This window comes from Botryllus schlosseri, chromosome 15 (assembly GCF_051294905.1).
Source record: "Botryllus schlosseri isolate E-star chromosome 15, Bs_hap1, whole genome shotgun sequence".
In the NCBI taxonomy this organism is placed as follows: domain Eukaryota; kingdom Metazoa; phylum Chordata; class Ascidiacea; order Stolidobranchia; family Styelidae; genus Botryllus; species Botryllus schlosseri.
The window spans coordinates 9,809,618-9,835,681 of record NC_137250.1 but is presented as its reverse complement, the minus strand read 5'-3'; the positions used below and the strand labels follow the sequence as shown (position 1 = coordinate 9,835,681).

General features: G+C 39.6%; 4 protein-coding genes across 4 annotated transcripts in view; 1 reads left to right on the top strand and 3 right to left on the bottom strand.

The window, feature by feature from the left end:
• Positions 1-26,064, bottom strand: part of LOC145457678 (ATP-dependent DNA helicase Q4-like) — a 195,643-nt gene that overhangs the window by 54,600 nt on the left and 114,979 nt on the right. The gene's annotated exons all lie outside the window — the stretch shown is intronic.
• On the bottom strand, positions 10,291-10,745 carry LOC145457598 (cytochrome P450 1A1-like). The gene is made up of 2 exons (XM_080335819.1): positions 10,356-10,745; positions 10,291-10,308 (listed from the first exon to the last, which is right to left on the bottom strand). Exons 1-2 carry the CDS (start codon positions 10,743-10,745, stop codon positions 10,291-10,293), a joined length of 408 nt encoding a protein of 135 aa, XP_080191945.1.
• LOC145457706 (uncharacterized) lies at positions 12,891-17,270 on the top strand. Its single transcript, XM_080335980.1, has 10 exons — positions 12,891-13,228; positions 13,296-13,443; positions 13,502-13,594; positions 13,665-13,815; positions 13,962-14,078; positions 14,137-14,359; positions 14,435-14,570; positions 16,294-16,488; positions 16,784-16,935; positions 17,008-17,270. The coding sequence occupies exons 1-10, from the start codon at positions 13,122-13,124 to the stop codon at positions 17,057-17,059; spliced, it is 1,374 nt and encodes a 457-aa protein (XP_080192106.1). The 5' UTR covers positions 12,891-13,121; the 3' UTR covers positions 17,060-17,270.
• On the bottom strand, positions 19,513-25,139 carry LOC145457701 (uncharacterized). The gene is made up of 8 exons (XM_080335974.1): positions 24,917-25,139; positions 23,689-23,784; positions 23,440-23,618; positions 23,270-23,371; positions 22,195-22,304; positions 22,011-22,130; positions 21,255-21,634; positions 19,513-20,306 (listed from the first exon to the last, which is right to left on the bottom strand). The coding sequence occupies exons 1-8, from the start codon at positions 25,013-25,015 to the stop codon at positions 19,878-19,880; spliced, it is 1,515 nt and encodes a 504-aa protein (XP_080192100.1). The 5' UTR covers positions 25,016-25,139; the 3' UTR covers positions 19,513-19,877.

Genomic DNA, 26,064 nt, shown 5'->3' with positions numbered 1-26,064 from the left:
CGGCGGCTTAGTTTCATGTCGGGAATTATTATTTGAGGGTTCAAAAACAATTTCAATCAATACTAGAAATGAACAACAATGCAAAACACGTTTAGCAAATAACAGTGTAGCAAGTACTTTTTTGATATTACGATTGTTGTGCACCAGACATTTCTAACTGAATTGGATGCATCTAACAAACATATCACAATTTACTTTGGTAATGATCAAAGTATGTGAAATGGTGCGAACGGATTAGGTATTATTCAAGCGGCGGTATGCCAATTCACCTAGTGTGATATCTTGACATCGTGTAATGCGCGAAAGTGTTTCAATTCTCACCGCGGATTATGATGATAAAGTATTGTACCGGTTGTTTATCAGCAAACTAAATTGTTGTTTCATCTTTAGTCTTGGGTACTGGAAACAATTACATTTGTAAAATATTTGCTGATATCCGCAATACGCAGAGTGATTTGCACCAACACGGAGTATCTTCCAAATCAAGAACATTTCAGACAAGTATAGTTTTACAAATCAATATGTTAATAACAATGTTTCCGAAAAGTTTGTTGCTGTCATAACTTTCAACACAATGCGGGTCTAATTAACGCGAATAATTTAATAATCAAGTCGTGATCAACTATTACATACGTCAAATCAATGTGTCAATCCTTATGTTTACATCATGATAATTTTCAATATAACACCTGCGTTCGATTGTAAGAAATGAATTCTCAACATGTTGGGCAGACTTTCAAATCTCGCATACTCAAACATATTATGTTAATCTCAAGTCGCCGGCACCGAGAAGTAATTACTTTTATCTTACAAAATATACCGCATAGTAATTTCTTTGTCTCGCAGAATAGTAACGACTTTTACAGTTGAACAAAAAAGACGAGTTGACGGTATATGCCTAAAACCGAACTTGCTATGGATTTTAGATTGTGGCGATTGTATGGACTCGTGTATGCTTGACTGTTTTCATACTGATACTGTTTGAGTTGATTGGGTGAGTTACAAACGATTTACTTGACTAGGTTTTTTCCTTGTTGGCTTTTTGGAGTATGGTAAGATGGTAAGATGTCGAGACGTAATACTATTTCCGTTAACTCAATTGCAACGAAAAAATAACCAGATAGCTTGTACAAGGTTTCGACAAATAGATGGAAATATTCCGATTTAACTCATCGTGTCGCAACTCGATCGCGGTATGTACAAGTGGTTGTCAAGTAAGAAATATTTACAACAGGTGCTATTTCATTGATTGATTCTATTGTGTGTAGTAACACATTTGAATATCATGATAGTATAGTGAAATTATTTACTGAAACTCTATTTGACAAACGGAAAACTCAGTCGTGAATAGAGTTGTATGGTCATTACTTGTTTCAAATCAACATGCGCATAATCTCTAAATATGTATGGGTTGAAAGTTGGTAGTCATGTTTGTCAATCTATTGCAATTCAGACTATGTCAAAGTCCAAATATTTCATTTTGGGTGATCTCAATTTACCTTTAGTACATCTCGCGAGTGGATTCCGACGCCGTACTATAACATTCTTAATAATACAGGTTCGAGGATTTTCATGATAGAGTTGACAAGTGATAAGATGCGTGTTTGTATTAAGAGTTTGATTTGAAGTTGACAACGACAATAACTGTATAATGCACATACTTGTGATTCTTGATTCTTGTAGAGTTATAGTTGGTATTGATTCTATAGGCGTGAAAACAGCGGCGCGAATGTGTGAATAATTCAATGTGACTGAAAGTCGGCGTCAGTAATATTCAGGTTACGATCGAATCAAAAGATCACGTTAAAAAGATTTCTCAAATTAATTAGAATTGTACCGGATTCACACATTCAGATACGAATCAACTTGAGCTGTGTAGTAAGTTTCATTTCAAGTTGTCAAATTGATACATTGCTTGAATATTCGCATGATTCTTGTCATACAACTAAAGTGAACGTGAAACATATAGCGATCGCGGAAAGTATCAAATCTTGGATATTCAAGTCACCGTCTGCGACGGTTCTGTTATTCGGTGCTTATTACTTAATAGGTAATATTCATATTATATCAGACTCGTGAAATCCAGTTCTGCACCAAACTACCAACACATTACATTGTAGCGATTGCAATGCATGTAACCACAAGTCACGAGAGATGGTTATGTCTTATAGGTGTTATCTTGTGAGCGATCGTAGGATTTTAGAATTATTTCGCACCTTTTTGAATAAGCGTACACTTCACAAAGGATTAGGGTTAGAGTAGAAATAAGTGACAATTTGTCGCTATTCAAGTTACCGACACTGGCGGTCTGTTATTCGTTACTTATTAAATCTTTACGAGTTCTGTGACAAACTGCTTACGAAAATTTCACCGCGTGAGCGATCGATATGCCTGTAACATCAAGTCGCGTATGTCTGAGACATTATCTTGTCAGCGATCGCCTGGTTTGCAAACTATTTCACACCTATTTGGAGTGTTAATATGTGAACGCGGCTATTGTTGGTATTGGAAGCGCCGGTTATGTGACAAACTTATTACCAAAATATTACTTGTGCGTGATCCCTATCTTTGTAACATCAAACCACGAGAGATGACTATTCTGATGTGCTATCTTGTGAGTGGTCGTAGGAAATATTTCACACCTTTTTGGAGTGTTAGTATGTGAACGCGGCTATTGTTGGTATTCGAATCGTCGTCTACACCGGCTCTGTGGTAAACTAAATAGCAAAACATTACCATGCGACTGATTCGAAAATTGCGCTATCGCGGTGAAGTCACGACTGTGAACAGCAGACTATTCTGTAGGTGCGAAACAGCGGTATACAAGGTGCGAATAATCCGATCTGAAAGTACTATTCAGCTAGCGATCAATAGCGAGGAAAGACTTAGAACACGATCGGTCATTTGTCACGACTAAACTACATCATATATAATAATTTACGATATACACATTAACTAAGGACCAACCACGCCGCCACGAGTTTTCACGTTAGCATGCCGCCGCCGCCTATACCCGAAAACGTTAGGATGCGACCGATCCCTATGCTGAAAAGGGTTACCGTGCGACCACTAGACACAATAGCCGCTTGCCACCCCTGCCATAAGACAAAAGAGCCGCTTGCCACCCCGGATTTCCCAGCCGCTCGCCACCCCCGCCATAAGAAATAAGAGCCGCATGCCACCCCCGCCATAAGAACACATGGCGAATCACCAAAACAGCCTATACACGAAAGTACGACACACGAAAGTACGACGTGCGACAGATGCCTATACCTAAAAGTACGATGTGCCAACACGAGTTTTCAATACGATATGCGACAGATGCCTATACCTGAAAGTACGATGTGCGAGCGCACCCATAAGAACGCATTACGATGTGCGACCGAGAGGGGGGTCAAAAAGTACGATGTGCCACCACGAGTTTTCCATACGATGTGCGACCGCGCCCATAAGAACCAATGGCACACCACGACCGATCTATACTACTACTGCCGTATCGCATCTCCGTCGTCAAAGCATCTCGATGATGCAGGCGAAAAAGAATACCATCTCTCTCTCTCTCTCTCTCTCTCTCTCTCTCTCTCGTAATTAGTATTTCAATACAATATGAGAGAATAGCTCTAACTTGGAGTTTTCATTATTAAGACATAGGTTCATCTTGTACAGCGGTTTTCAACCTGGGGATCTTTTGACTTTATTTTCTGGGGGTTGCGATTCGCAAAGGTGGAAACCACTGGTCTTGTACGACAAAACTAGACTCGTTTTAATAAAATTCGAAGCCGAACGCAACGAATCAAGCCTCTTAAGCCAACTTTGCGAAAAACTTTTAAACGGGAATTCCTCAACCTATAGCGAAATGTTCATTCACGTCACGTGGTAATCGGCGTAGCCTAAGCGGGTGGATTCGGCCCATCGGAAGGTTGTATTCGTCCAACAATGCATTGGCGAGTAAATGGAAAAATGATCACATTGCTATCTCAAGTTAGGAGTTTTCTTATATGCAATACTACCAGGTAAATAATCCCTAAAGACAGGAAATGTCTAACATGTTCATTATGACACATTATTACCGTCTGGCGACACTGTTGTCTCTACACTCGAATCACCATTAGTAGGTAACAATTCTGTGACATCGACGCCATATTCCGAGAAGAGATCAAAGTGCATTCGTGTCGCAGAGGTTTCGGGATTAAATTGTGCCAGAAGTAATTTATGCGCAGGGTCTAAAACGCCAAGGCTGTATACAGTTATAGTCCTCAAATAATATAATCCAAAAATACGTGTCCGCACTGTTATGCAGCTTCTGATTAATAGGTCAAATCCTTGCAACAACCTTTGGTCCAATTCCACCCATGGAATGTGTATTGTAAAAGTATGTCAGTTGCATTAAAGTAATTTCTATCTCTCGCTTTCGTTAGTGTATAATGAAACGGCTCGTCGAGGCGGTTTCGTAACCATTGTTGACGCGAGTGACCCAAAATCGTATATCCTTGGACACCCCGATGGTGATTTAGTGATAATAAACCAAATTCGAAGCGTCCCCCGTTATAGCTAAATCTCTCAATTTCCCACAACGCATACCAGGGCCAACACTGCATCACGACTAAAACACAGGCAGCATAGAAATATGCCAACTCGGGAGTCGCGACCCATGCACGACTTAAGAGCCACCGTTTTATTGGTTTATATTTATGTCACTACATTAAATCGGCAAATCATTGCATCTTAACAATTCCGTGGATTTCAAATATATGTTACTATGTAATAATCCCTAATGACCTGTAATGTTATACATTATGTAAAATTTGTATATATATAAAGGGACCGGATTAAAGCTGGTAATGGGGAATAACCACCCCAAAAGAAAAACAGTTCAAGTTTGCTGTTTTAAGCCAATAGTTCTCGCCCCGCGATTCAAAGGTTACTATATGGTCAAATTTGCAGATCCCTAGCGGAACGTGGGTTTGTAAGCACTGCATTGCACACTGTTATTTTAGAAGTTCAGTTTATGATTCTTTATAGTATCGCAATATTCTAATCTCGGTCTGAAAATTACCCACATGTCATCTGTAATCGTAAGACAGGTATTTGCAGTGGAATGACTCAAAATAAACATACTATGACGAAACACAGTGATACGATAATGTCGCACGTGACCGATTGCCAAAGTATGACGTTAATCAATCACTTCTTCTGTGGATGAGATGTGTCATTCGCGAGGTAAAATGCTGGCATCGCTATACTTCGCTTGATGATTTACACGTGTATTGTTCCGCACCATGCGAAAGTCAGTGATCAGCAATATCGACATATCGGCACATATACAATATACAAGTCATAAACGCCACAAAAGAGTCATCCGGGATCGGGACAATGTCCAATGATAGGGAATATAACGTATAGAATCACGCAATGACATATACAGTACACACACGTTGACGATAAATGTCGGCATTATTGTGAACGCTTTTAAAGTAAGCCTTGATTGGAATTGCAAAGGTGGCGATGAAAAAATCCTATGTGATTACATACAATACAGTAACAGTGACAAGTGAGTAACATTCATTTTGTTCTTAACATATATCCAGAATATCAAAAATGTGGTTAAATCAATTGCAAGCAGCTTGAATCGCACACCTATCGTATCAACATAATATAAATTGCGAACCTGTCCAACACCCAGTTCTCCATTCGGAAACATAATCCTTTGTAGTCTTCGGCGATTTTACGATAGTATGGGAATATCTGCAGAAATGGCATCAAGAATTAGTGTTGCGACGTGAATTGTGAACAAATGGTACTTCTTATGGTTACACGTTACCTTTTAAAGATACCGATCAAGTTTAACAAATCGCCGTGTGTACGAAATAATGGATAACGCGAAAGGCCCAATTAACATTGCCAGCGTGGCGCAGCGTAGTCGACATCGACAATTTTTGTAACAACAAATAACATCCTGTACCAGTGACTTCGCCAACAATTCAACAGCAACACCGACGTTAGGAACATGAAAATATTGCTGTAAGATTGATAGCGTTGCAAGTTTTGATCACCATCCTTGGTATATCAAGTGGAGTGACATTGACAGGACGAGAATGGTAGATTTGATTAGTAGCACCACCGACGTTGCACAATGCACACATCACTAATAGCTACCGTACACCTCCCTTACAGTGTAAAGACTGTAAACATAGTGCAGACCCAATTTCCATCGATTCTAAGATATATTTCATCGCCGAGCAAGCCCGGCAACGCTATGGCTTCGAACTTAGATGTATTAAGTGACTTTCGAGTATAGTTGCAACTAATGACTATTGTATAATTGTACATGATTAATGAGCGTAATAAGCTCCTTGGCTCGATCGGGAGCTATAAGTCAAGATAGCCAAGGAATAGTTTACCCAATTTCGGTCAATATCGGTAACTGTGATCTTTGGCGCATGCCGGAGGAAAACGTTTTGAAGTGTTGTTTCTTACTAATTTGATCATTAGTAAGACGGCAAGTACAAAGAGGTACATTGTATGGCGTTAAAGCTGACTTTGACGTAGGTATACAGATTAATGTATCGCACTTCTCACTGTTGGTTTCCAGACACGCGATATTTTGTGATACGGTAGCTACATGAATTCAATTTTACATTGATGCTATTTCTAATTACAGTAATTCTGAAAACCTCTAAACTCAAATGCAGATGTGCGGTTTTCCGGTTTACGGTATATGATCCAGTAACGAACTTATATACGATAGGATATTTAAAACCTGGAAATGTTACTAGCATCGTGGCTTAACTAAACAAAATGTAACAATCAGGTCAAAACCCTATACATCCGACCAGTCCGAGGTGTGTATTAGTGAGGTGAGTTGAAGCCAGAAAGAAAATTCGGGTTGGCCCAATTCTTGAAATTATGAAGTTACATTACGGATATCCATTGTAGGTTTGTAGCGTCGGGACAACAAATCAGGTCACGTAAAAGTGTATTATTTAGAGGGGCATTGGCGCTCCGTGCTACCCTTGCTATACGGCACTGTCTGTGAGGTTAAATTGCAAACAGATATCTATATATAAATATACCTTCAACCACGGCATCACATCAATTCTACTTCCAGCGCCGAGGACAAGTCCAAACTCTTTGTTCATACTTAGAAGTTGAATGAATTGCTGAAACAGAATATGATATTGTCAGGTACTATTTAAGTTCATTTTGCTGGCAATTGTGAATATAGACACGAATTCGATCTTCATTCAATTATCTGCATGTGGATTTTGTAACACGCGGGTCATTAGAGCTGTATTTCCGAAGTTTAGCAGCTATACCATCTCATTATGTCATTCATCAACGAATGGTGGTCGCATGTCACATCACATGGTATAAGCTTGTTTGGTTCATTGTTTACCAACCGCGATCACAACTATCGTTGAAAAATGGCGGATTTATGGATTTATTCATTTAGCCGCGATGCGTCCGTCCGGACACAATCGTTAAGCCATGCAGACGATAATTAGGGCTGGGCACAATGATTCGAGTACTCGAATCTGAGTCGAATATTAATTTTAACGATTCGAGTCGAGTAGTAAAAGACGATTTTTTCGAGTACTGAAATTATACGCTCCTCGCAACTGAGAGGTAATTTACTACCGAAAATTATTGTTTTGATACTATTTTCCACAGAGGAAGCCTTGAAACCTTGATTGGCCGTGTCGCAGCACACGAGACATAGTACAAAGCTACGAACGTTACTGGATGTAACACATTTCCGAAGTCATAATCATCCCACAACGTTGTCAAGAAATGCAATGAAATCGGTATGGTCGAAAATAATACCAAAGTACAGTATCTTTGATGTGACGTATAACAGACGTTATGTTCTTTGTGGTGGCATAAAAGGTACATACTTGAACTTTGACATAATACATTCTGTTTTGATGTCTTAATGAGTGATACTGAAATACTCGACTCGACTCGAAGAGTAATACGTGATTCAGAATCACTCAGGTACTCGATGTTGCGGCATGGCGGAAGCATCGGTTCCGAACAACAAAAGAGGAAAATACTAACAACATATTAGCTACTACAGTTGGGAAATGTTGAAAGACAAATGTGTATCTACGATTGCGATCTTGGTGAAGTGAAAGTTACCGCAAATTAGTCGAATTACAGTAACGATTTGGAACCCTAGAATATTTGGGAGTTGTTACTCCATCATTATGTTCCTTCCTGCTTATGTAGCTTATTGGGCAATACACATGAATGCGATTTCGATTTACAAGTACATCACAACAGTTCCGATGGCTCTCTAAGAAACCAGCAGTTTTTTTCGGTGTATTTATTACTTAAAGCCAAGTGGACCAAACACAACCTGCGGGTAATAAGCGATTCAATCATATATTTTAGATTCCATTCGCCATGACAGCCCTAAACATTTCAGCAGCGGACGATTGTGCCGATGAATCGATCGTAAAACAGCGCTTTTAAGTTGACGTTCAATTATAAATGAACTGTGGTAAAGAAAAAGATGACCACAGTAGTATTTATATCGTCAAACTATTTCGAACCCATTCAATGCCACCCAGCCATACCTTCCACTAAGAGCAATATACCTTGGCGTGGGATCAGAGAAGCACATCTATATAAGAATCCAAATGGGCACAGTCATTTCAACATATCAGGATATCGTAATAAAAACAGCCATCAGCTATCATTTTATGGTAATACGTAAATATAACCAATCCGTCTAGCGACCATCCGTTGCGTGGGCATGTAACAATAACAGTAACGACTTATTGAAATCAGGATCGCAATGTAGGTAATCCTAAAATAAGTCCGACCCTTTCTATGATATTCGTCAATCATCAGATCATGACCACTATAGAATACATTAGCGCGATACGGGCTATATATATTATTTTGTCACGATTTATGAGGGATAGCGTCGAGTATGCTCAGGTGATCACTACAGTAAATCGGAAATTTCTCTCGTCGATGACATGTCACAAACTTGTCTCCCATTAGCGGGTGGTTTCAAACGACCAGGCAAATTTTACAACATCACGTGAAAACTGTTGTAAATAGCGGCTCATATCTTACAAAATGCCCACAATCGCTTCATAGGCATATGCTGGGTGCAACACGAGGTAATTCGCACACGAATAGGTGTGAAATAAGTTTTCAACGAAGGCATGCGTGGAATTTATTAGGTGTTAAGCGATTCTGGAATTGGCACAGCTGACAGCACCGAACTGTTTCCCTAGCTCGACGAAACTTGTTGCACAAAAAGATAACGACACTTATTGAAGTTATCGGTACGAAATGCAGACATTGTTTTGCGGTTCGCTAGACCGTGACTCGGGTGAAATAATAAGATAAGATACATCTGAACAAGACATGGTCATTTCGAAATAGTGCTACAGTTTATCACCGACGGAAGAAGTACAGATATCAGGGCTTATAACGTACGTGATGTATATCATGTATTGAATATATAATTTTTTGTGTCCACTTTTGTTGCTGTAGGCGTATTTGTGATATAATCTCGTTGACTCCTTAATTTTTGATCGGTATATAGCCGAAGATAAATTGTTTTTCAAATTAACTGTTACCAGAAGGTAATTACAGACCGTGGCGCACCAGACCCTTACGAGAAATAAGCGCCACTACTTCTTTTCACAATAACTGCCACTAACGGGATGTGCAAAATCGAATATACCTGTGTAATCCGATTCTGAATCACGTATGATGCTTCGAATTGAGTATTCGAGTATAACTCAATATGACGTCATAACAGAATGTAAGATGACAAAGCTCAAATATGAACCTTTCTTGTCACCCGAAGGAATATAATGCTTGTTATCCATCACATTAAAGATACTTTGGTATTTTTTCGACCATGCCGATTTCATTGCACTTTGTGACAATGTTGTGGGATGGTCAGGACTTCGGAGATGTGTTATTTCCTGTACCGTTAGTAGCTTTGTACTATATGTTTCGAATGCTGCGATACGGCCTATTAAGGTTCCAAGGCTTGCACAGTGGAAAATAGTACCGAAACTATAATTCTCGTCGATAAATTACTTTCAGTGGCGAGGAGCGTATAATTTCAGTACTCGAAAAAATCCTCTTTTACTCCTCGACTCGAATCATTAAAATTATTACTCGATTCAGATTCAAGTAGGCTACTCGAATCATTATGCCCAGTCCTAGTACTAATAATAATAATTTGTAGGTCAAGTTGTGAGTTCGATTGATTGACTTCACCAAGGTATTTCGACTCCGTTCTTTCCTGCTACTTTATCACAATTCCTGTAAAATCTTGAATCGCAAAAATTATAATTTAAATAATGATGATAATGACTTACTTCGTTATCCGCCTGGTATCGTTTTCCGAAACACATCGCACACACTGCGTTACCAACTGATAGTCGCACAATCGGTTCAGGGTCGATGTATCCAGTACATGATTCTCGACACTGTTTCTCTAACTCGCTTGTCATAAAGCTTACTTCTTCGTGAATGTGTTTCGCTATATCGGTACGCTTGCCGACAGCATAATTGTGCAAACCTCGTGTCATCTTGGTCCAGCGATAAAGCCAGTCTCTGCCAATAGATTCGGGGTCGTTGAATGCAACTCCGAGCCCCAGAGACACTAGTTTATTCGAAGCAAAAGACGGTCTTCCAGCGAAGACACCTTTTTGTCTTATAAGAGCAGCTTTGATAACTTCGATATTGTTCAACACAATCACAGGCATTGTCCCGATTTTGATTTGGAAAATCGGCCCGTAAATGCGTGACATTTTGTCAAAAACCAAATGCGGCGCGTCTCCCAAGGAAAGAGCATTGCCAAAAATCGGCCAACTCCACGGCCCAGGTGGCGATGGTGCATTTCTGTCTCTTCTTATGTAATTGATCCATGCACGTATCGCTTTTACTATAGCAACACACAACACCGTTGTCCAAATAACAGAAATGTATCCACTCATAATCCGTTTACTTTCGATGCAGATTCACTAAGCGACATCTGATATCGCCGTCTTTACGTCCATTTCATGCAGGGTTACATCGACACGCATACAATATTTTGACTGATAAATACCCCTGGGACGTTAGCAAATATCTATAATTAGTCTAGAATGTTGGAATAACTTGGCGGGGTGTCCGCTACTTGCGTACAGCCCGTTAGCGGCTTGGTTTGGGTCAATCAAGCTGAAGATAACAATTCACATTGCTGACATTCCGCGATGAAGAACATTGCGGCACGGCCTGTAAATAAACTAACAGACCATGACCGGCATTACCGGAAATATATTCTTCAGAACATTACAATGAAACAATGTATTGCTACGCGATTGCTTACAACACGCGATTTGCCACTTTATCTCCGAACACAGACTTCAAACGAAAGCGCGATTCACGTTGATCAAGAATTTCCATCGGAAGTGTTTCAACACTAATAGCTTACAATAATATCTTATTCCGGAATGGTACTTAGTCTACTAGCAAATGTTGACGCAACGCATTCGCATATGATCTTCAAACTATGATCCTCAAACCACCGATGTTCCATGGCACGTCTGATCAAATAACGATACATTTATTCATAAAATCATGTCGAAGCATAGTTCTCAACTCAACTCACACTTGGAAACTCAGCGGTAGGCCTAATTTTAACATGAATGAATGGGAAGAGTAGCATATATATATGCGCCTCTTTCCATTCAGGTTAAGCAAAGTATTTTCTGACGAATTTCCGCTGAAGTGAGTAATCCTGTTACATAGCAGGACTCCATGGAGGTCAGATATACAATGTAGTCGTGTTTATTACGATTCGATGAGCTCTTCCCAATTTTTACTTCGAAATGGATAATCGCCGGGAGAATAGTGCTAGGCGCAATATCACAATGGCTGGGACAGTAATATCATTGTATAACACCATATTATTGATCGATAAATAAATTAGAAGTAAGCTAGGTTAGTGCGTGCAAAAAAAAAAAAAAAACACGGGATCAGGAAGTCGTATTCGAACGCGGCGTAGGTTCAATTTAATTCAATTTATTGCTACAAATTTCAACATATCAATACACCACAAGACTGAGATACAATGAAAGATAGAAAGATGTCGAAACGACTTGGAGTAGTCTTCGAAATCAGACACCCACCTGGCCTAGGCGACATTTGCGAAACAATGACCGACAATTAGCTTAGCAAGCTAATACAGCCAACACTACTGTGGAATTCTATGAATTGTTGCGCATGTCCACTGTCCATTGTCCAATTTGCATAAACTAGGCTACCATTAGCTATCGACTATTATGACACGAGACCGTCAAAATCGCGCTTGCGAAGTCCGAAATTCTTATGTCCCTTCTGCTTCTTGCAAAACATTGAACTATAGTGAGTATCTTGGTCCATCTGAGATTTCTCAATTTCTCCTGGTGACGAAGAGAGTATGCCTATTTGCCTAACTCGACAAACTTACATGCATCTTAGTAAACATTACTCCACTCAATTCTTTGCATTCTGTGTACCCTGCAATGAGTATAGCGCTGACCATGAACGAAGAATTGCGTGAGAAGAAATCCGAGAGAGAAATACCAGCGACTCTTTCTTCGCCGAGAGAAATTTTCCACCAGAACAACCGATGTTACCTTCAGTGCGAAATCCATGTGTCATAAATGAGTTTTAAAATAACTCTTTTGGTGATCTGATAGCATTACCACGGCTGTTGATGTAAATTAGTGGCAAATTTCCGTAATGCTGAACTACGAGGGACCAAAATGTAATGATCAGAATCAGAATAATTTTTGTTAGAAATTCGAAAAAGAGACCATGGAAATCAACGACTAGAGCAATCAATATTGACTAAGAAAAATCTAAATAAATATTTCTGCTATGTCGCATTTATATTTGAGAATGGTATACCTCGGAAATAGGAACACAAGAAACCATGTAGGGATTTTGCTCCTTGCTGTCCCCATCGATGCGTGACGACTGACTTCGTATCCAAGGACGTTGCGAGGGAAGCTGCGGCGCATTCCTATCTGATGCGATTGATCCCAGAACATGAATTTCAGGCCCCCGTATTGTTTTCAAGTTATTGAGCTAGATATCTGAAGGAATCTTCAAAAATGGGCCGACCACGGGTTGTAAAACATGTAGCACAGAATTTTGATTCATCGCAAGGCCAATTGGGTGAAATTCAAACGAATTATTCATCCACATTTGTACAGCATGAGTGAGTTTACTCTATTTTATAGCAAGCAAGACATCGTCATCATCAAGTGTCTATTCATTTTTTTCAGAAGGAATTCTGTTCAAAAACCCGTCCTATCAATCCAGCAACCTTCCGTGCATAAATCCTCAAGGTATCCACCAATGAATCTTCAAACCACGAATATGAGAACTTACGTGCCCCATGGTCATAGACCCAGAAGAGAGATGATAGTGCCGGTAATATTTGTATGTAAATAGCTACCACAAATATTCTGAGAATATTTTATCCCTTCAGCAAGAAAATGAGAGAGCAACGGGAGAATTTATTAATGTTACGCAATATTCTGATGAATACCAAAGAAAAACTCCTGAGCCAGTTAAGTTGGAGGTATGGAGATTGAAAATTTCAAAACATTTCGTGATTTTGAATGGCCCACTTATATGATATCTTTTATAAGACTCCCGAAAAGCAAGATAAACCTTCAAAGAGGAAAGCAAAATTTACTGACAAAACAACCAACAAAGAGTGCTTCAAGGACTACGGGCACTATCCACAAACAAAAAGATTCGGAGAGCTTCCAGCTTTCACACATTCACTCCTGTTTCCAGGTAGACATAATATGGAAAACATGTGGATATTTTTCATATAGTTTTTTCGTACTTTTTCATCACAAACCCCGGCGCCAGACTAGGGTTGAGAAGTAGGCCAATATGTGGGCTATTATCACAATTTAACAATGGATGTACTGCTTTAGACAAAGAAAACTTGAAAGAGCTGCTACACTCACGTACCCAACTTGATTTTCCATATAAAACTGCAAAGAAACCAAGTTTAATCAAAGGTGCTGAACCCAATATTAAAGTGGGAGAAGGTAAAAAGCAATTGCTTCAACGAATGTTGCTTTACAACCCATACATTATAACCTTCAGGTGATCATGATTTACAAACGACACAACGAGAATGCTTCAAGTACGTTCCGAGCCTTCCGAAAATTCATTCAAAAAGTGCAAAGGTGTCCCGTAAAGAAGTCTCGCCTTCCAAAATGGACCTGGCTACAAAGTACAATGCCGATTATAGAATCAGAGAAAGGATCAGACCAAGGAAACCAATAGCGCCAGCTCCAGATACATTGGAGATAAGAATGGATGACAGGTAGGTAGATCATGGCCTCGAAAAGTTATGTCCATAACAATTGAAAACATTTTCTATGGAAATTTCTTTTATCAGACACCGTGTAGTTACTGAGCAGAGAGAAAATTTCCATGGTTGGGATGTCAAAAAGCACAAGAGACCAGATCCTGCTAAACTTGCAGATAATACTGAGCGATCAGACGAACCTATGTGTGTGGAAACTACGATGCAGGTGATATAGAAATTTTTTTACCATACATGCAAGTAATGATCACAAATGTGTGATATATTGTTTTACACTATATATGTCTGAATTACTGCAGCAGCTACTGTTATAAAGATGTCTTAATCTTAGTAAACATTGCTCTCATGAAATTCAATATTAATATTGTTATTTGTAGGGCGATTTTTTTGGACATATTAAAATAAGTCAAAATTTTGTCAAAACCGCAGCGTTAGGTCAAAAATTGTCAAAATTGTTTACAAATTCAAAAATGTTTTGCAACCGGCATTTCGTTTGTATCATAGAGTCATAGATATTTGTACTGTCAGTGAAGTATCATTTGGCATTTTACAGCTTGTACCCTACTTTATAGGCCTACCGTTGAAGACGGACCATTGTCTGCTCATTGTGAATCATAAACGGTCAAATGAAACAAGCTATTCAAGTCGACATACAAGCAATTAGTCTACTACTAAATAAATACTAGTCCGTCCTGAAGATTACCGGACCACGACCTGACCTATCGATCTCGCCTTCCATGACATGCCACCCCATTTTTTTGTCGCTTGCTTTTTTCTATACAATATTCTTCAACTTCTCATTCGGTGTGCATGGCTATTTACATCACCTAGGCCAAGGTGGGCGTCTGATTTCTAAGACTACTCCAAGTAGTTTCGACACTTTCCTATCTTTTCATTGCATCGCATTTTTTGTGCTGTGTTGAAGGGATAAAATTGCTAATAAACCGTACTGAATTGAATTGAAATAGGTTGACATGATGATATGCTCAATGTACCGCAATATCCTATCTGAAACTAGACTGTGTGGGTATTGGTTCTTCTATCAAGAAGCGCATGATGAAAAATTGTGATGTACACAACATTGTCAGAATGAATCAACACGGTGTGTTGCCAGTGTTGCCAGCCAACAACTGCTGCTGTTGAACGTTCTTTCTCCATTCTTGGCAAGCTACTTGGTAAGGACACACCCTTTCTACCCAAGATTGTAGGAAAGCATCTTTCGTTGTACTACAACAAAATATAATTATTTCTGCCATAATGCGTGGTGTAGCTACTGGAATTCTTCATAGGTCCAGATTTCATTAAAATAAAGTTTTTTCAGGCCAAACTACTTCGTAAGGACAGACAGTTCCAACCAGAAATGAAGATAAGTAGTACAATTCTAACATTATGTAGGAAAACCCCTAATTTACACAGATGAGATCAAAATTTTGTAAAAATTAGGTTTTTTAGGGTCAAAATTTCGATTTTGTAAGGCAGAATCTTCCGTTTTTTAGGTAAAAAAATCACCCTAGTTATTAGTGTTGATCCCATCCGTCAAGGAAAATATATGAAACGTCCTATATGGTCCTACTTCAAGCAACATGTATTGTTCTCTTGAACGAATTCATCTCGATATGTCATATCTGAATTAACTTGTGACTGAAAGTTCAGTTTATCTGATTGAAATTTTGTACACGACTCCAAAATCAAGGGCAATCCAGTACCGGATGCAGAATAATTCCAATGTTAGCATCTAGCTATTGTTGCTTGACATGATCAACGCAATCCAAGATCTACTGTGGATGTAAAATCTTATTGCAATTAAAAATCCAGTTTTGATTGTCTATTTGCCCTTCACAATAGTAGATGGAAGCAGTGATTTTGCACCACCTCCCCCCAGTTTTTGCGATCTTAATCATCATATCAGTTATATTTTTCATATATCACAGAGAGATTTCAATGCCAAGAGTGGAGAACTGGAAAGGTCACTACCAATTGTAAAGAACACTGAATACAAACCAAACACTGCTAAATTCCGAGATATGACCACCAACAAGAAATACTTTCAAGATTGGGGCGTGAGACGCAGGCTTCGGCATGGTGATTTTCATGAGGCTTGCAATGACGTACGAAGTGTTGCTAAGGTTAGTCTCAAAGACGAGAATCACATTCAATAGTAACTTGCAACTATGTATATGGTAATGATTTATGTAACTGTGTGGTCTCTGATACGTTAATAATTTCTACAAGTTCTTGACCAAGTCCTTGATTCACCATATTCTTTCAACGACAACACTACTATTGATCAGTTGAATATTATGTGTTTGTATGTGTGCTATTCATACTCCAGTCACCCTGGCAGTAACCAGTTGGTATACCCGTGTACATGCTATACTTCAGCTACATTCTGAGTCTCAAAGGACATAATTTTTTGTTTAGGTTGGTGCTCCTCAACCTCTTCCAATTAGCACAACGAAGGAAGTATTCATCCAGAAATTTGGTAGACCAAGGACTTGTTTGAAACCAAATTATGACACCATCGATACTTCAAAGCTGCATGATTTCAACACCATCAGCAAAATGACCTACACGTGAGTGACGTAACACACCTCTTCTACAATGTCTATGAAGAAACCAAATAATTACCGATGCTCATTTTATAGTGTGCCGCCAGCTGATGCATACGTCCCTGAAGATTTTGTCGTAAAATGTTGAATCAAGTTCGAGTGCTCCCAAGATGAAAGCTCTGCCAAAACAGTGCCAATGACTACCCAGCCTGATTTCGATTGCCATTAGCGATATCAATTCTAATTGCACTTCCAGCAGCCAAGATTACCTATCTTCCAATCAAATTGTTTGTGTTGACGACATTAATGAATACTTTTGCCTACCAATACAATACAAGTTATATTACTGGAACGACAAATCGATAATGTGTTTTGGGATTGAGGATTGCTAGGTGGTAATAATAACATCGAAGATGCTGCAAAAACTACATAGTTAACTACGAAACAGTCATTGTAGGCAGCTTTATGCCAATCTGGCTGATATATCAAAAGAAAGTTTTATCGGGTGTCTCAACAGTTGACTCAGATTCCATTCCACTCCTTCAGACACAGACTGTGTGCAACCCACTTTCATCAGGTAGCCTCGTTATACACTCGACACAGTGGATTTATATTTATCACTACTTTGGTCATCTTACCAGAGATAAAACGTATCTCATAGAATAGTATAAAGATGTACGTCATGCCTCTGTAACTAGGTAAACAAGCTTTTCTGACCTCAAATTTCAAGTTAACAAAACACACCAGTAAGCAATGCAACTATATAATATATTTCACTGAAAAGAAGACACAGGATATTCAGAACTTGAATAATAAAGAGTGCAAGACTGCGACACTGAATTTATCGTCTCTGCTTTGGTTCGGCTGTGGCACTTAAACACACTTTAATAAACCTTTTTGCAAAGGAACACTATGCACAGAAATAAGCAATCTCAAATACCGGTATGGACATATCGCTATCGTTTTCCAATAGAGTGTTACTTTTCTAATGGAAGTAATTAAATAATTTCAATACTACGAATGCACTTGTGTTCCAGATGTTACTGATCAAAATGAGAGAAGTAAATAACGCTAACAACAATTCCGTTGCAAAATGTATTGTTGACTTAGGATACAACTGAAATTAGGGTATAAATAATACTGTATCTTAACAAAATGATCAACGCTAACAAAGAATACAGAATCGCGACACGTACAGGAATGCAGGTCATGGAGGAGCATCGAAATTGTGAAACTGTTCTATATCAAAATGAGTGTATATTGGATGCAACAAGGAATGGACAAGCGGAGGATGATAAAATTCAGCTTGCATCACGCAAACCAATGCATTGAAATTAGCTTCAACATAACTTTGCTCTATTAGGACAGAATAAATTTGAATGTTTAAGTGTACTGATTCACAAGATTTAATACTAATTAGGAAATGGTGATGTGAGACTAATCAATTGTCCGCCAAAAGTGGAAGTGGAGTTTGGCCGATATATCTGTGACTGAGCCAATGTTGGTACCGCTATACCCAAAATATTGTCCATTTTCGTACATAAAATAGTGATATTCCTTTTGAAAACATGTTTCGCTGCATATTCCTGGTCACGAAATAGAGATGTATAATGCGAAATTCATCACAAAAATTAACATTAACAGCTTTTAGTTTATAACCTAGTTCACTTCACTTTGTAATGGCATACATCGTTCAGAAACGATAGAAAAAAATGTGAAGTTCATTAGTCAATTTCCCATTGCAGTGCCCTGGGTTTGAATGAGGTTTCGGCTTATAGTGAAGCAGAAGGGCACACAGTGAGAATTCTACCGTAAACAAAATATTATTGCAATGTTCTATTCCCCATGCGTCAACATAGTGCAAAGCTTTATCACCGATCACAGTGACACAGTTATTCATCCAAACTGTTCGATGATTCAACAACTAAAGCAACGAGGGGTTATCGAGCGGAATTTGATAAAGGCGACAAATGACAACAGCTTGGATCCATACACACAAGCACTGCAGACTGATGCATAAGTCAAGTTTTGCTCGCCAGAAGAGCCAATCACACCGTTTCCATTCTGGTGTTGCATGTAGTTATTGTATGAGGAACGAAAAAATAACTGTCGGGAAATGTGCGCGATCGTTGAAATCGTTTACGCAAAAGTCATTCGATGCTTCAACTGTATTCAAACACTGTGTTACGACGGGTAAGTGCGTTTCCATTTTGTTTTGTCTTCGTACCCTTACAATCAAGTTATACACGGTAATCAATCATCAAAGCAGGGATATCAAGTATAAGTAGTGTGTAATTGTGCTGAGTGTCTCGATTTTACGTACTCTGTAAAGTCTCAAGGATGAAATAAGACTAAAAGTGTTTTGCCGCAATGTGTCATATTTCACATCGGCCTTGGACAATAATTATCATTATGCTTCTGTAGAGTGATTCGTGCATTATCCAACACTAATTAGCAGAATATTTCGTCGAGTTGTAATCCCAATAATTCGAGTCGTGTGTTGAGATGAATCTTTAGAGTACCGAAATTATGCGCTCCACGTCACCCGCCAGCAATAATTTATCAACTAAAGTTATAGTTTTGATAGTATTTTTCATTGTACAGTACAAAGCTACACACGTCGGTGGATATGGCTTATATGTAAAGTTGCGATCAGCCCACAGCATTGTCACAAAGCGCAATGAAATAGAGATGGTTGAAAAATAGAAAATTACCTTCAACGTTACGTAGTACTGGAGTTACATTCTTTGTGGTAGCATTAAAGGTTATGTATATCAACTTTGCACATTTTTGATACAGTTATGACGTCATAACGAGTGATACTCGTACTCGAATACACGACTCAAAGCCCCGGTACCCGAATTTTGTCCAGAAAGTCGTAACTGGGAAGTGTTATGCTTTTGGGGAGTTTCGCGCGTTGTGCAATACTAATTTCGTGAACACAATAGCAGAAAACTATAAAGCGGTCAATTGGGATAATACAATTCGGACGGCCTTGTAGAAACGCTTCCAGAAGCGTAGCTAGCAAACGAGTTCACCGAACTGCTCGGCGTCAGCGAAGGCAGTTTACGGCGCGACGAATAATTACTGCGGAGATCCTCGGCGCTCGACACCCAGTCTGCGGACTTTCGCAGCGGGGGCAGCACCGTCTTCCGCCCGAAGTGCCCGCCCGGTTGCGGGGGGTTCGAATTTTCCGGAAGCATCGGCAGCGGGCGGGACGGGCCGTCGTCGGCCGCGGTCAATTTCTTGTGGGACCTTTTCCTCTTCGAATGCCGGCGCTTGCCGTCTGGGACCGGGGAGGATTTGCGGAGGGCGTCGTCCTGCAGTCTATGCCGGAGATAGTCGCCGTTGACCGCGAGGCGGCTAGGTGAATTTCCCCGGATTGTACCGGGTTCCTGCAAAAAATTTGTTCATTTTGGCGTCGAACCCTACACTTTCATCGATGATTGAGCAGACAGCTGAAAATTTATAATACTTGCACAATGTTTTGCATTTGGGAAGTCGATGACAAAAAAACGGTCGCAACATTCACCAGGCCTAGTCAAAAATGAGGAGAGATCTTATACCTAGTTTTATGGTGTAGTTGTGGCTTCAACTCCGGCATGTTACCGACCCCTTCACGCTAGTCCCGAGGATTCAGGTTCAAGAGCCATCTTACGGATTCAACGAATGTCCCACAGTGTAGTAGCTGATTTGTTACTATTTTCACGGCGATATAATTCTGCCCAGCCACCTGACGCGGCAGAGCCTACATTTTTAAGAGACAAAACAGTACTGCCGCTGGCATATATAGGCGGTCACGAGCATAGTGCTTCTACTTTTACAAAGTGCTCAAGTAGATTGTGATTATTTGCAGCGTTACCCACTCAGAAGACTGCTTGCCGTTCTACATGAACAGTTTTTTTTAGGAAAATCTACTTACTTTAGTCTTTTACCTTTTAGATTTTGGAAAGAATGTAGTTTCCTACACTTTTACAAGATAAATTGTCACGTATTTTCGAAGATTGCACCTATTCGTGGTGTGACTAAATATTTTGCGTTAGTCGCAAAGATGATCTTGCAATTTTGATAGTAGCCACACCGCCGATCGACAGCTAGAAGTACGCGACCCCTCTCCCGAATCTACTTTTTGTAGCACTTTCCAGTCCTTCCACTTTCCACCTCCACTGAAGTAGCTATGACACGTTTTGGACATTGCTACTTCTCCACATAACCGAGTAGAAATCCACAGTGCTTGCTACTACCAACTGTGATCGTTTCAAACCATACTTCCCACATGACTTCGCTAAAATACGCATCGTTTTGAAAGAACAAGGAAACCGTCACGACAGACACATACCCACCTTATTCCAAGCGGTCAGCTCCCCGAGAGAAGACGCGACGCTGGGGATGTCATCCGAGACAACCAATCGGCGCGGCGCGTTAGAGTTGCCGTTTGTATTCCGCAACTCGTCATTGGAAAACGCTGCATTCGTAAACCGAGCCTCCACCTCGTCAGCAGTCCCTAATTTCACAACAGGTACCGTCGTCTGATCCGTGTCACTTTCCACCGAAAATCGGGCCCGGTCCGCTACCGGGACTTCCGCTGCTGTAGGAGGCGGGGCACACGCGGTCTCTTCCTCCTCGGCGACGCTGGGGTTGTTATTTGCGTTATTACCGGTATGGCTTTCTTCCTTTGACCTGCGGTGCTGTATGTATTCGTACGTTGTCATCTTCTTACCGTCTGCAATAAACCATGAGTAGCGTCACCAAAAATACACCAACCAGTCGATGAGTCACAAAGATCGACCGGCTGTGACAAATGTAAGTTTCCGTGTTTACTATTCGATCTACAGAAAATCAGCTTCCGATATCAGTCTCAGTATATTGACTGTAGTTTGTGCCCAGTGATTAGAATGTGATTTTCATTATCAAACAACACAAATCTCGATTGACAAGCCAAAACATGGAAACGGCAGACCTTTTATTAATACATGTCTACCGTTTACATTAATTGGCACTACATGACTCCTTGCACTGTGTTCTACAATATTTTAATCAATCAATCAACGTAATTCAAATATACAACTAGCTTATTTCAATATCGACATGATACTCACATAAATAAACGTGAAAAAACACCAGCTGTCCGAGAAGTACCGAAGCCAGCAGATACAGTACTATTAAGATGGCTAAAATGGCTTGAAAAACTTCGAGAGCAGCGTATCTCCACCACACGTCTGAAACAGGCGCATACGAATTGATAATAAAGCTATACGTTGAAAAATACATCAGCGACATTACCTTTATCCAACATATTGAATTCGATGAAGGAATTAATGAATACGAAAAGAGTCAAAGCCTCCATTGTTAACGTACCGAGAAATGCAGAAGTAATCGTTGCGAAAAAGTATCTGAATTGTGGTGCAAAAATTCGAATCACAGAAATTCATTACTTACACCAGCCATACCTAATAGCGACCTCAAGTAAGGAAACCACAATTGGAAAAAACAATGTACGTAGTCTTAACTCTATACTTGATGAGAGAAAATGAAACGATAACAGTGTGTGGCAGGGAGCGTGCAAAGACATGAAATACCCAAGGGAAAACCTCACAACATAATAAGATCTCATCACAGTTTCAGAACATGAAACATATTCATGTTACAGACAACGATGCCCGTATCAATACGAAATTCACTTCATTGTAAACAGCAGAGATGAACATTACTTTTCGATTATGATTTGATAACAAGGCTTTGAAGGTATTGGTTGGATCGCGATTAACGATTTTAAAAAACTGGGATTTGGATCATGAATTTATTTCATGCTTATTTTAGATGCAGATTCGAGCCCTTACCAGATTTGAAATTGCACATGACAACAAATAATGATTTGGAACACAAATCTGGAAGAGGATTTTGACGTAAAAGATTTTTCAGACCACACATATGTATGTATGTAGGACGTAGGTTCATGGCTATAGAATATGAGCAGATTACAAATTTTACTAGTGAAATCCACAGCCTCTCGTGAGAAAGACACTGCTCTGTATCCTGTAACCTAGCAAATAGCTTGAAAGTTGGTAGAGTTTGGAGTTTGTGCAGTTGCGTAATCCACCATCATCGGTGCAAGAGACTGCGGTTCTGGCCGTAAGGAATGCAAGTCAACCACCTCATTTAGTTGGCCCTACTATAGTTGCAAATGAATGATATAATGTAAATTATAAAATGCATCTTGATCGATCTTGTATAGAAAAAGATTCTTGACCAAGCAGTGGTGTGGCGATAAACAAAAATCAACATGTGGGAACCACTAGACAACAGCATAATAAATTAAACTTCAACTGTACAGACAAAATCTACAGCAGATACTCACTTGTAATTTATGCCGCCAACACAATTATTAAGCCATAAGCAATGATGATCGAAATCGGCAACACATTTGTTGCAAGCTCTACAATGTTTGCTAGTCTTCTTCCTAAACAGAATGCAGCATTGTCAAAGTCCCGAGTTCAAAAAAATACGATCATTCACACTGTAACTTACACGTATGTCTCGCAAAGATTGCAGTACTCGTTTTCGATCACATGCTCGTGTTTCGTTCTGTCGAAGGCAGGAACTTGGTGATTGCTTTCGATCTGTAACCTGGCATTTTCGTCAGCCGGGTTTATGACCGTAGCAATCGCATGTGTCACCATGTGGACAATAAACAGCAATCCGACAATCTGAAAACAAGATATATTCATCTAAATAACGGTGAATGTGGAAAGGGTAACATGAAAATTGACTACCTACCACATATGCCGCTGGTTTCCATGGATCCGAGATCGCAATTGCAATAACCCCGAAATAGACAAGTCCAAAAATAAAAAGAATGATCCAAGCAATTACCTGGAAAAAGAACATCAATGGTGTCAATATTAACAGTCATGAAGAATGCATGCTGGAGAATTTGGCAATTGACAGGTCTGGAATGTAAGTCTAACTTAATTAACCTACCCTTACGAGAATTATGGGGTCTGTGACGCTCTGTGACAGAATCTATTATCCAAGAATGACAGAGTGACTGACAGGTATATTTTTCAGTTCCTAAAACCAAACAAAAAATGACAAAGTGAATGATAATCTTGTCGCATTGGTGATCAACTGATCAATTAATACCACCTAAGTGAGTCGAGCTATTTATTTGTTACTCGAAAACAAGAACACCAACCTGCAACAATCTGCTTCAGTTAACAAACCATATTTAGTATTCACATACATCGATTGCATAATGGATTTTCCCACAATTCAGGGTATGACAGTTCCGGACCATAAAGTTGATAATTAGCGATAATATTAGTTGTTACAGCAACCAATCGAAACTTGCCAAAATCGGCACAATGACGAGCCTGCCTAATTAGTTATTAATGAATACATAATTGGATGTCATAATGTAAGTATATTTAGAAGCCTTTGCGCAATATTGAGGATGATCAACATTCATTTTTCATGATTGTGTTTGGAAATCTCATAGCCCGGGCACAAAATTTCATAAAACTGGTTTAAAGTGAAAGCTGTACTGTCACCTGTCACACTAATTGAGAAAATATAAATTATAATGCGGCAAAAAACACTGAATAATTCGCCCCACAGAAGGAGATTTGGGATTCTACATTGAAATTGAAGGCAATTCTTATTTTGGGGGTGGGGGTGGTTTCACTCTGTGTGACAGCTGACCCTGACAGTAGCTTGTCGATCGTCAGCTTCAAGATTAGCATATTTTAGGATGTGGTCTATGGTGCTGGCGAGGAGCAATAATGTTGTGTAAAATATGAAAACTTAAGGCATGGGCCTCCTTTGTCTATTAGTTGGTTCAATTTCTTCAGTGACGGAATTTTCAAACTTGGTACATAATGCAACAGTGCATCATTCATTTGCTTCACCTAATATACAACTTTACAACAAATACAGCGCGAAATATGGATTGGAAATGGTTCACTGCGTGATGGCAGAAATTAATAACAAAACTATTTCCGCTTACCTGCAGGTAATGCAAAGGCTTGGTTAATCCATTCACCCGTACGAATGGAACTGGTGGATTTCCGGGATGGATGCGAGACTTCCTATCGCCGCAGCACATCTTACTGCATTGAAATTACGGCAAAGCCTCAAGGCCACATTATCGAACCTCGAACGCCGATCATACGCCGCGGGAATACCGACGATCCCTACGCAACTTTCGCCTCGCAACGACAACAAATATTTCGAGAGAGCTCGGTGATTTCTAAATAACGGATTCGGACCCGGACTATCATCATTGGTTTATTAGCAATTTTTTCAGTTCAATACACCACAAAAATGCGATACAATAAAAGATAGGAAGGTGTCGAAGCGACATGGAGTCGTCTATGGAATCAGACACCCACCTTGGCCTAGGTGATGTAAACAGGAGGCATGCACACTGAATGAAAAGTAAAAGAAGATAGAATAAAAAAAAGCAAGTGAGCATGTCATGGAAGACGAGATCGATAGGTCAGGTCGTGGTCCGGTAATCTTGAGGATAGACTAGCATTTATTTAGTAGTGATTGCTTGTATTTCGACTTGGATGTCGTATGGCTTACTTGTACCACACATTGTACAATGCGATGTAATGAACAGATAGGTGGATGCCGAACGACCAGCTGCGGTTGGCATTCACCTCAACCAATGTATATATATATCATTGCCTCAACCTAGTGTTCGATGTCACAGTTCTCTTTCGATGTTATTCCGCGGCTCTTTTTCTGGGCTTTTTTGTCGCCGTAAGAACAGCGACGAGGGAAGAGGAGCCCAGATAGACCGCCGACACGGAATCGTCATGACCTCTACGCTCAACTTCCCTGCAGTTCATTAATAAATAAAAACACAAGTAGGACTTTGTTTGATCGGATGACTTCCCAAAGTCATATATACTCCTTTCTTTCTTTACACTGTATTGCGGTCGATTATGAATCGAAAAGCTTAACAATGACAATGACAATTATTATGATGATTCTGCCGAACAATGATTTTGTCATCGGAACTTTTATTTTAATGATTCTTTGAATGTATTCGATGAAATAATTTTTCGATAGCGTTATTGCCTCTATTAAGGACAATACATTCAATAATATCTCATTTATATCTCCAAATCCTACATTCTCGATCCT